The following is an 11,630-nucleotide window of genomic DNA, read 5'->3' as shown; positions in this document are numbered from 1 at the left end:
ACAATATAACTGGTAACTTTTGAATAATGTAAATGATTTGTTAAAATTTAATTATTCTAATGATAACGTTTAATCAGTTACCTCTATAGGTAACTTGTGGCAATACCATAATAGGATCAGTAAAAATCTTTCAAAATGAATAATATTAATTGTAACAGGTCATGGTTTAGCATTATTTTCTTACGATGGCATCATATGTAAAATCATGATCAATCTATAAATTTTAACTTAAATGTCAGATTATAACGAAGTGAACGATATTCGATTTAATCAGGATAAGGATTGTTTTATTGTATCACTTAATGAAGGCATAAGGATATATAATTTAGATCCTCTTTATGAATTATTTTATCTTGATTCTACAATTTGTGGAAGCATTGCATTTTCAGAAATGATATATAGGTTTTTCTTTAAATATTTAACATTAACACTTTCTAGAACAAATATCATAGCAATGGTTGGAGGTGGTCAAGAGCCCATGTTTGCAGAGAATGTTGTGGTTATGTGGGATGATTTTAGAAAAAAATTTATATTTGAATTTATTATCAACCTTCCTGTATTAGAAATCCATGCCACTCGAGACAAATTGTTTGTTGTAGTTCAAAACCAGGTAATAAATAATAAAGAGTATTTGTTAAAAATTTTGTTTTTTGGTGATAACTGAATTGAATACAAATATATTTAAATATGCTAAATTAAAAAATATTTAAAACTTAATCATCAGAGACATAAATATTTTGAAATTTTTATAACTAAAACCTAAAATATGAAAAATATTTTCTGGAAAATTACATAATATTGATATAATTTATATTAATAAAAAAGTTAGAATTAACCATTATATTCAAGGTTGTCAGCAGCAAGAAACTTCTGCTATATTTTCATAAACAACAAGAACTATTACAAATCTTTATTTTTAAAATTTATCCCACATAAAAAATTTTCATATTTTAACCTTAGTTGTTAACACTCCTTAAAAAGAGTTAGTTCCTAAAGATGGTGCTTCTTGTTATTTTGGTTTTTATTATTACATAAAACAAAATAATATATTTTTATTAATATATTTTAATATGAAAAAAAATGATGTATTAAAAAATTATTATATATTTAAATTTGCTTTTAAAAGTATCAAATTTTCTAAATATAAATCTCATGGATAATAGCAGCATTAATCAACAATTAAGATATTTGAGAATATACAATTTATTTTTTATAAAATTATCAATCTTTTATCAATGATGCCTCACAAAAAAATACTCCACAAGAGATTAGAAAAACTCTATATCTACAATATAATTTAAGTCTAATAGTTCAAGTTAAAAAAAGGACCACCATATTCATATGTAGCTCACATTCAAGGATCTTCAAGATTTATGCCATAGACATAGACTCCTTAATTTTACTCTTGTAAGGACTTATTTTATTTATTTCTTAAAAACCGACACTTTTGAAACAAGCTTTATAATTTAAATCTCTTTCTTTCTAAGGCATTCTCCACATCAACTATGGCCACAAAATTGATATTTTAGAATACTGTTGTATAAAATCATAATGTACTACCTTGTTAATCAGGATATCATCGATGTCCACATATTGAAAATCTATCCTCAAACATTCCACCTATTTTAGAAAATGAAAAATTTCCTTAGGTTGGAATTGGTGAGAATTAAAAAATATATATATAACTACTCGGCTTACTTAACATTTAATATAATTTATTTTTCATAAATTTAAATAAACATAAATTATTATTTTTATTGTATTCGACAAATACATTAATTTTTTAAATAATTTATACAATAAAATTTAAATTGTTTCATCTACTAGGTCTCATTTTCTTTGTTCTGAATAGTGATTTTTATATTTGTTATATTTAATATATGTAAGTTCACCTTCAAGTGTATTTTAAAGTTAACAAACGTTGCCTTATGTCAAAATCTATCTTATATATGCGGCAAACATTGCTGGAATATTTTTGGCAATGTGAGGTAGTGGTAGGCTGGGTAATTTTTAACCCACATTGCCAGGTTAAATCAGGCAATGTGTAATTTTTGTAATATTATATTATTAATATTTTTTCGTTATTATTAATAATTTTTTAAGATTAATATTATATTTTAATTTGTTTTATTTTTTTTTACATAAATTTTATATTTTTTTTTAAATATATTTTTCTGATCCCTAATTTTTTTTATTTTTTGTGTTATATGATTTCTTTAATAAATATTTTTAAATATATATTTTTTTAAATATATATTTTTTTTCTTGATATTTAATCGTTAATAATTTTTCTTATTTTTTGTGTTATATGTTTTTTTTTAAATATATTTTTTTGATTGATATTTTTTTTTATATTTTTTATTTTTTGTGTTTATATGATTTTTTTTAATAAATTTTTTTAAATATATTTTTTTAAAAATTTATATTTGATATATCTTTTGATTTCTAATTTTTTTAATTTTTGTGTTATATGATTTTTTAATAAATTTTTTTGATTGATATTTTTTAATATATATTTTTAAATCGATTATTATATATTTATATTTAACGTAATTTTATCTATTATATATCTTATGATAGACAATTTTTTAGGTAATAGTGACAAATGTCATTATCGTTATTTTTGAGTTTTTTAAAAGCAAAAGATAAAAATATGTTTTGTAAATATGTTAAATTAATATTTCAGTATAGAAAAGTGACAATTGTCATAATCGTTATTTTTAAACATTTTTGAGTTTTTTTAAAGTAAATGGGTAAAAATATGTTTTGTAAACATGTTAAATTAATATTTCAGTGAAAGTGTACTATGGAAAAGTGACAATTGTCATAATCGTTATTTTTGAACTTTTTAAAGTTTTTTTAAAGTAAATGGGTAAAAATATGTTTTGTAAACATGTTAAATTAATATTTCAGTGAGAGTGTACTATGGAAAAGTGACAATTGTCATAATCGTTATTTTTAAACTTTTTTTAGTTTTTTAAAGTAAATGGGTAAACATGTTAAAATAATATTTCAGTGAAAGTGTATTATAGAAAAGTGACAATTGTCATAATCGTTATTTTTAAACTTTTTTGAGTTTTTTTAAGGTAAATAGGTAAAAATATGTTTTGTAAACATGTTAAATTAAAATTTCGTAAGATTAATTTATTTTTTCCTAAAATGTTAACTACGAAATATATTTAAATATAGAATCTTGCATCGGTTATTTGTATATCAACTAACTATAATATCTTTGACTTATTTATTTCAATTCTGTGAGTAAATACATTTTAATTATGATCTGAAATTACAAGTTAGAGCTACTATTGAAATTTAAATCTATCAAAGTATTAAAAAGCTTTTCGAAAATGAATATAATTACGAAATTAATTTTAGCATTTTCAAATTTAGCCCTCATATTTATATTTATTTTAAGCAATTACTAAGATTATACACCAAATATTCTAGTTTATCTAGTTTTTTTCGAGAAATGAAGACCTTTCGATAATTTTTCTTACTATATTTTATTGAATTATGCTAGGCTCTCTCTATGAAGGCCTTTGGCCAATTTATATTTTAAATTTTCCTCGGGTTTATAATCTTTTTTAAAATATTTCTCACAAATTTTATAAGGTCATTATTTTTATTCATTTTTTTATATTTTTGTTACATCATATACGCATTTTTAGTTATTTGATAGGGGTAAATTCTTTAATATTTTAAATAAAATTTACCAAATCAGACACATTTGGTAAAATGGGTGGGAATTTTTTCTTCTCCCACCCCTCTCATTTGTATCTTCACAATAGAAAAAACAATATTTACAACTCATTTTTTTATTATCAATTATAATTCAATATAAATAGAAAATTATCATTTATTTTGACATTTTTTATTTGTAGCATGACAATGTGAGTTATGCAATTTTGCTTACAATGACAAACTACAAATTTATTGTCTGAGGTTGATTCTTTTCCCACATCGATGGCACCTAAAAAATAAAAAATATTATAAACATTTTTTCATAAAATATTTAAAAAAAATGTTTTTATAATAATCGCCCCCTCCTGATATATTTACATTTTTTTATAGTTATAATTTATCAATTTAGAAAGAATGATAACTTAATTGACGGAAATTGTATTTAAACATTGGTCCGATTGGATAGCCTAAAGGATAATATTCATGAAATTTTAATATATTTTTCTAAATACCGTCATTATCCAATTCATTCGAGTAAACCAGATGTTGGCGGGCGCTTTCTATAAATTAAGATTTAATATTTTGCAAAATATTGAATATAGAAACCGGATAAGTTGGCAAAATGAGTATGAGAACCTTTTAGTTGATCTTCATTAATTAAGGGATTTTTTCTTGATCACCTAAATATCCAGAAATTAGAATTATAGAAAAGTGACAATTGTCATAATCGTTATTTCTAAACTTTTTTGAGTTTTTTTAAGGTAAATAGGTAAAAATATGTTTTGTAAACATGTTTAATTAAAATTTCGTAAGATTAATTTATTTTTTCCTAAAATGTTAACTACGAAATATATTTAAATATAGAATCCTGCATCGGTTATTTGTATATCAACTAACTATAATATCATTGACTTATTTATTTCAATTCTGTGACTAAATACATTTTAAATATTTATTCACTTTAGTGAACGATCTGAAATTACAAGTTAGAGTTACTATTGAAATTTAAATCTATCAAAGTATTAAATAGCTTTTCGAAAATGAATATAATTGCGAAATTAATTTTAGCATTTTCAAAGTTAGCCCTCTTATTTATATTTATTTTAAACAATTACTAAGATTATACACCAAATATTCTAAGTTTATCTAGTTTTTTTCGAGAAATGAAGGCCTTTCGATAATTTTTCTTACTATATTTTATTGAATTATGCTAGGCTCTCTCTATGAAGGCCTTTGGCCAATTTATATTTTAAATTTTCCTCGGGTTTATAATCTTTTTTAAAATATTTCTCACAAATTTTATAAGGTCATTATTTTTATTCATTTTTTTATATTTTTGTTACATCATATACGCATTTTTAGTTATTTGATAGGGGTAAATTCTTTAATATTTTAAATAAAATTTACCAAATCAGACACATTTGGTAAAATGGGTGGGAATTTTTTCTTCTCCCACCCCTATCATTTGTATCTTCACAATAGAAAAAACAATATTTACAACTCATTTTTTTATTATCAATTATAATTCAATATAAATAGAAAATTATCATTTATTTTGACATTTTTTATTTGTAGCAAGACATTTTAGATGCCTTGCATTTGCATCTATTAGTTGTGCAATTTTGCTTACAATGACAAACTACAAATTTATTGTCTGACGTTGATTCTTTTTCCACATCATCGATGGCACCTAAAAAAATAAAAAAAATATTATAAACATTTTTCTGATACATTTATATTTTTTTATATAAATAAGTTATAATTTATCAATTTAGAAAGAATGATAACTTAATTGACGGAAATTGTATTTAAACATTGGTCCGATTGGATAGCCTAAAGGATAATATTCATGAAATTTTAATATATTTTTCTAAATACCGTCATTATCCAATTCATTCGAGTAAACCAGATGTTGGCGGGCGCTTTCTATAAATTAAGATTTAATATTTTGCAAAATATTGAATATAGAAACCGGATAAGTTGGCAAAATGAGTATGAGAACCTTTTAGTTGATCTTCATTAATTAAGGGATTTTTTCTTGATCACCTAAATATCCAGAAATTAGACAAATTATTTTTCTACATAAGGAGTTATGAAAACCTGAATCATTGTATAAACATTCTTGAAATGATTTAGAATTATTTTCAAATTCCCCTGTAAAATATTATATATTAATTAATGTATCTTAAACAAATAATATATACCAAGGTCGGGAGACGAGTAATATTCTTGCTGAGAGTTGGGATTATTTTCAAATTCCGCTGTAAAATGTTTTATACTAATTAATGAAAACAAATACTATATACCAAGATCGGGAGACGGGTATTCTTGATTAAGTAAACTATTAACTGTAAAATATTATATGTTAACTAATGCATCTTAAAAATGTATACCAGGATCCTGTGATAGATAATTTTCTTGGATAGAATTGTTTTCAAAATCATCTGTATTATTAATGTTATACGATGAATTCGTTATTATATATTATAGCTTATTTGGATGATGATAAGAGTTTTTAACAAAATCTTGTAGATTATACAGATTCGGAAGATCCTGGTAATATATTTTTATTTAATTAACATACAAGATTTTACAGACGAGTTAAAAACAATTCTATCAAAAATCATCTTTCAAGGATCTAGCATACATTTTAAGTGCATTAGTTAATATATAATATTTAACGATGAGTTCATCGTAAAACAATACTAATCCAAGATGAGTATCTATCACAGGATCCTGGTATATATTTTTAAGATGGCATTAGTTAACATATAATATTTTACAGTTAATAGTTTACTTAATCAAGAATACCCGTCTCCCGATCTTGGTATATAGTATTTGTTTTCATTAATTAGTATAAAACATTTTACAGCGGAATTTGAAAATAATCCCAACTCTCAGCAAGAATATTACTCGTCTCCCGACCTTGGTATATATTATTTGTTTAAGATACATTAATTAATATATAACATTTTACAGGGAAAATTGAAAATAATTCTAAATCGTTTCAAGAATATACAATGATTCAGGTTTTCATAACTCCTTATGTAGCAAAATAATTTGTCTAATTTCTGGATATTTAGGTGATCAAGAAAAAATCCCTTAATTAATGAGGATCAACTAAAAGGTTCTCATAGTCATTTTGCCAACTTATCCGGTTTCTATATTCAATATTTTGCAAAATAATAAATCTCAATTTATAGAAAGCGCGCGTCAACATCTGGTTTACTCGAATGAATTGGATAACCAATCGGACCGATGTTTAAATACAATTTCCGTCAATTAAGTTAATCATTCTTTCTAAATTGATAAATTATAACTTATTTATATAAAAAATGTAAATGTATCAGGAGGGCGATTATTATAAAAACATATTTTTTAAATATTTTACAAAACATATTTTTACCTATTTACCTTAAAAAACTCAAAGAAGTTTAAAAATAACGATTATGACAATTGTCACTTTTCTATAGTACACTTTAACTGAAATATTAATTTAACATGTTTACAAAACATATTTTTATCTATTTGCTTTAAAAAAACTCAAAAAAGTTCAAAAATAACGATTATGACATTTGTCACTATTACCTAAAAAAAATTCTATCAAAAGATATATATAATAGATAAAATTACGTAAAATATAAATATATAATAATCATTTTAAATATATATTTAAAAAAAACAATCAAAAAAATATATTTAAAAATTTATTTAAAAAAATCATATAAACACAAAAATATAAAAAAAAATATCAAATCAAAAATAAAAAAAATTAAAGATCAAATATCAAGAAAAAAAATATCAAAATATTATTTTAAAAAATTTATTTAAAAACTTATAACACAAAAAATAAAAAAAATTAGCCATCAAAAAATATATCAAGAAAAAAAAATATCAATCAAAAAATATATTGTAACAAATTAAAAATATATTTTTAAAAAAATATAAAATAAATTTATAATAATAAATTTATTAATTTGTAAAATAGAATACATTGCCTGATTTAACCCGGCAATATGCACTTTGCCGAAATAACAAAATTACCCTGCCTACCACTCACATTGCCGCTAACGTATATATAAAAAATCCGCAATAGGCGTCTCCTACCAACTTTTTCGCTTCATTTAGAAAGCACAAAAGCTAGGACACACCCTCGTGGCCTCTTAAATACATTTACTGGTTTATGCATTTAGATCCAAATCTACCAATACATTTGCGACCCGCCTACAAAATTATTCTCTCTAGACATTAGAGACAATTTTACTGGATTGTCGACTCTCTACGTGCCCCCTATTCAACCAACCCCGTCACATACGAGTCCTATACTACTCGTGGCATTTCCGGGTATCAAACGAGGCTCCGTGCAAATCATGGATTTGAATTCTCAAAATTTGGATAAGAGGTTGGGAAAAATTAAGAAAATAATTTCTGTTTAATGATAATAATTTTAAATGAAATGTGTGTGTGAGCTCATATGGCGTGACTCCTTATAAGCGGAGTTTTTGGAATGGGAACTCTCAGAACTGGGTCTAATCCGAACTAGAAAATATCTGGGGGGGGGGGCATGAAACCAGAAACCCCCTTTTTTGGGAAACAATTTGCTAAGTTCTAGAGCCCTTCTCTGACAAGTTCAATCCATAGAACTCTGATCGGTTTGGATAGATAGTTTCACAGACTCGAGCCTTGATTTATTTTTTTTTAATATTTTGGACCTAGGTCAACGTTTTTTAAATTATTTTGTTTTTCCAAATACAATCTATGCAAATGATTACCAACTGAAGAATGACGACAACCTTTTTTTATTATCCTTTCAGCGCTTAGGCCGTGTCCCGGTTCGTCTTATTTCTAAACAATCATCTGTTTAGCCGTCCATATAACTAAAAAGTCGTCTTTTTAGCCGTCTGTATAGCTTTCTCTAAAAAGTCGTCTGTTTAGCCAGTCTATATGAATTCCTCTAAACAGCCTAAAAAAAGAAAGAGGCCATTTAGATCGAAAAAAAATATATATATAACAAATAATGTTTTGTTTTAGTACCTAACTTAAAACAAACTCGAAAATAGGGTGTCCTAGTTCAACATCTGTTTACAATTTAATATTGAATTAATTCCTGTTCTTTTTATGGGGATCGGTCAGAAAAACTTCTTTTTCTTAGATAGGATCGGACTTGAAAAAAATAGGTTCTGATGTAAGGGCTCTAAGAATTTTCTGAGGGTTCTTTCAACTAAGTATCAAATATATTATATCCCTCTTTTTTTTAAACCAATAACAAACAATCTCAAAGTTTTAGGAGTCACACGCTAAAAGCCCACGAAAGCCAAATCCATTGTCTAAGCTTCAACCGAACCGGCACCTTGCTGGCAACGGCGTCTCTCAAAGGAACCCTGGTCAGAATTCACGATATATCCGGCTTGGTAAAATCCTTTGGTTTGTGGGAAACCAAAAACGCTCACGGTAGGTTACTTTCGGACATGATGACGAAATCTCCCCGAAAACCTTGTAGTTTATTATACGAATTAAGGAGGGGGTCGGATTCCGCGCGGATATACTGCGTTAATTTTAGGTTTCTCATTTTTATATATTAAATTAAATTTTTATCGTTATTTTTTTATGGCATAATATCGATGACCTTTCCCAACCCTGAACCAGTTTAAAAATTTTGTCGAACCGAACCTCTAAAAAGGTGTCATCTCTTATTATTAAACAATTTTGATTGATTGGCCAATATAAATCGCCATTTTTTTTATTAGAATAAAAATTTATGTCGTAGTTTAATTAAATTATATTAATTCGTTATTATGACATATAAATTAGATATACTTATATGCGGCGATGATAAAAAAAATATACTCATTTGCTTTATAGATAGGTTTTAGTTGATATAAAATTTTAAAAATGTGCTTCCTTATACACTATTCTAATAATTATATACGAAATAGTTTTAACCGGTTTTTTTTTTAAATTCAAACCAAACTTTGAACCCTAAGCTGCCATTTTTATAATATTTTGCTACCACTCGGAAAACAAAAAAAGCTTTGATTCTCAGTTCGTTTGCACGGCCAGTGATAAAGGAACCGTGCACGTTTTTTCCCTCAAACCAACGTCGAGTAACGCGTCGCCCCTTTTGCCTTCCTCGCCTCTCAAATCTAGTCATAGCAAATTCCGAATATTGGATCCCATGATCCTGACTATGAGCGATTCGCAAACTGGGTTGACTCATTTTCCCGTTACCCCTGGTATGTTTCCTCTTCTTCCAAAAATATTAAATTATTTACTTTTATTATGATACTGGTTTTCAAAAAAATTTAAGCCAGCCCCGGGTTAGACCATTTCAGCCCCATAACTCGGACTGGAAGCTTGGGTCTTAACATAATTTTTATTTTTGAAACTTGGGTTGATGTCAACTAGTCAAAAAAGGCTTGAAAAATTAAAGTAGGGTGAGGGACATATGATAAAATTGAATTTTACTAATTACTTCTTAAATGTATAAATTTGATAATAACCCAAACTCATAGGAAATTGTTTGATTGGATAAAATATATTAAAATTTTAACAAGTAATTAGGATTAATGGTTAAAAAGGTATGGGTTAGGGTTTTAAATATATTAAAAATGGTTTTTTAATAAAAATTTTATCATTTTGAGTGCGTCAGATCTGTCAGGTCATGTGATTAAAAATAATGTTCTTAGAGTTGGGACCCAAATCACGAACTTGCTATCGTGACACAAAATCCTTTTTTACATTCCTATCCTCATTCATGATAGATTTCATTCTCAATTATATATTTTTTTTAAATATAAAGATTATGTAAACTAAAGATCTGAAAAGTTAGGCGGGGCCCGTACTCTGCCAATTTTATTTAAAATAATCGGGTTAGGGTTGGGCCTAATATTTGAAAAATAATTAGGGTCGGGTCGGACCTTGGAATTTTTTTAAATATATCTAAATTTACCAATTTTATATTGAATTTTTTATGTAAAATAAAAATATTTGATTTAATTTATTGAAACTTAACGACATGTCTTTTATTTTGAGTAATTATAAAAATTAATTTTTATAATTTATAAATTCGGGCCGGGCTTGAAAAATTAGTCTCGATTCAGATCACTAATATAAATCTTAATTACATTTTCTTTGATAAAAAAAAAATAAAAAATAGACAAATTATGCTTGTGCACATTTTCGGCAGAAGATGCCACGAATATTTACGCTATCAGCGCCGACAAAACCATTCAAAAATACGTTTTTACCTTGGATGGAAATAATTGTAACAGAGAAAGTTTCGACAATTATTTAGATCTTGCCCAATATCCCGAGATTTGAAGAAGGAAGAGAGAGAGAAAAAAATTGAATCGTTATTAAAATATTTATTTAATTTAAATCGAATTTATATATAGTATATTATATTTATTTTTTTTAAATTTATATATTCCAGATTGTTTATGCCTCATAAAATTTATTTATTTTAAAATAAAATCAGGGGATCCAAACAATCCCTCTTTCTTTATTTTAGTTGAGATCTAAGGGATAGGTTCCGATTCATCTTACGCACCTCTTATCGGAAGGTTGGAGGAACAAATTAAGCACCGAATAATGGTTTAAATTTCAAGAATTCTTGCTTCTAGGCTTTGTCTGGTTTAAGCAAAAAATCACACGATAGTATAAGATACAAAAGCTTCGAGTCATTTTACCGTCTTTATTTCTTTCTTATAATCCAAAAAAACTGTTGATAAAAAGTTTAGTTTGAAAGCTGGGTTTTATAATTGATGCCAGGGATGTGCAGGGTTCAGGAATTTAAAATTGTTCAGACCAAACAGACCGATTTAAGGATAACTCATTGAACCCGGGGTAATATGGACCTAATGCGGGTTCAGACCCCTTTTAGGAAATTTCGAATAAGTTCCTGTTATCAAAATTTCCACTAAATAGAGGTCAAAATTCTTGAACCCGTG

At 25.8% G+C, this 11,630-nt stretch overlaps 1 protein-coding gene across 3 annotated transcripts; it reads left to right on the top strand.

The window, feature by feature from the left end:
• Positions 1 to 216: 216 nt before the first annotated feature.
• Positions 217 to 11,157, top strand: LOC135923543 (WD repeat domain phosphoinositide-interacting protein 4-like). 3 transcript variants are annotated; one of them, XM_065458345.1, is made up of 6 exons: positions 217 to 402; positions 439 to 610; positions 7,875 to 8,083; positions 8,969 to 9,241; positions 9,712 to 9,914; positions 10,838 to 11,157. In XM_065458345.1, the coding sequence occupies exons 1-6, from the start codon at positions 233 to 235 to the stop codon at positions 10,999 to 11,001; spliced, it is 1,191 nt and encodes a 396-aa protein (XP_065314417.1). In that variant the 5' UTR covers positions 217 to 232; the 3' UTR covers positions 11,002 to 11,157. The 3 variants fall into 3 exon arrangements, with proteins under 3 accessions (XP_065314417.1, XP_065314416.1, XP_065314418.1); XM_065458344.1 differs by having other exon boundaries at positions 8,963 to 9,241; positions 10,838 to 11,156; XM_065458346.1 differs by having other exon boundaries at positions 310 to 402; positions 453 to 610; positions 8,963 to 9,241; positions 10,838 to 11,155.
• Positions 11,158 to 11,630: the final 473 nt, after the last annotated feature.

The sequence above is a fragment of the Gordionus sp. m RMFG-2023 genome, chromosome 2 (assembly GCF_954871325.1).
Source record: "Gordionus sp. m RMFG-2023 chromosome 2, tfGorSpeb1-WG-v2, whole genome shotgun sequence".
NCBI classification, from domain to species: Eukaryota; Metazoa; Nematomorpha; class Gordioida; order Chordodea; family Parachordodidae; genus Gordionus; species Gordionus sp. m RMFG-2023.
This window is presented reverse-complemented; position numbering and strand designations above follow the sequence as displayed.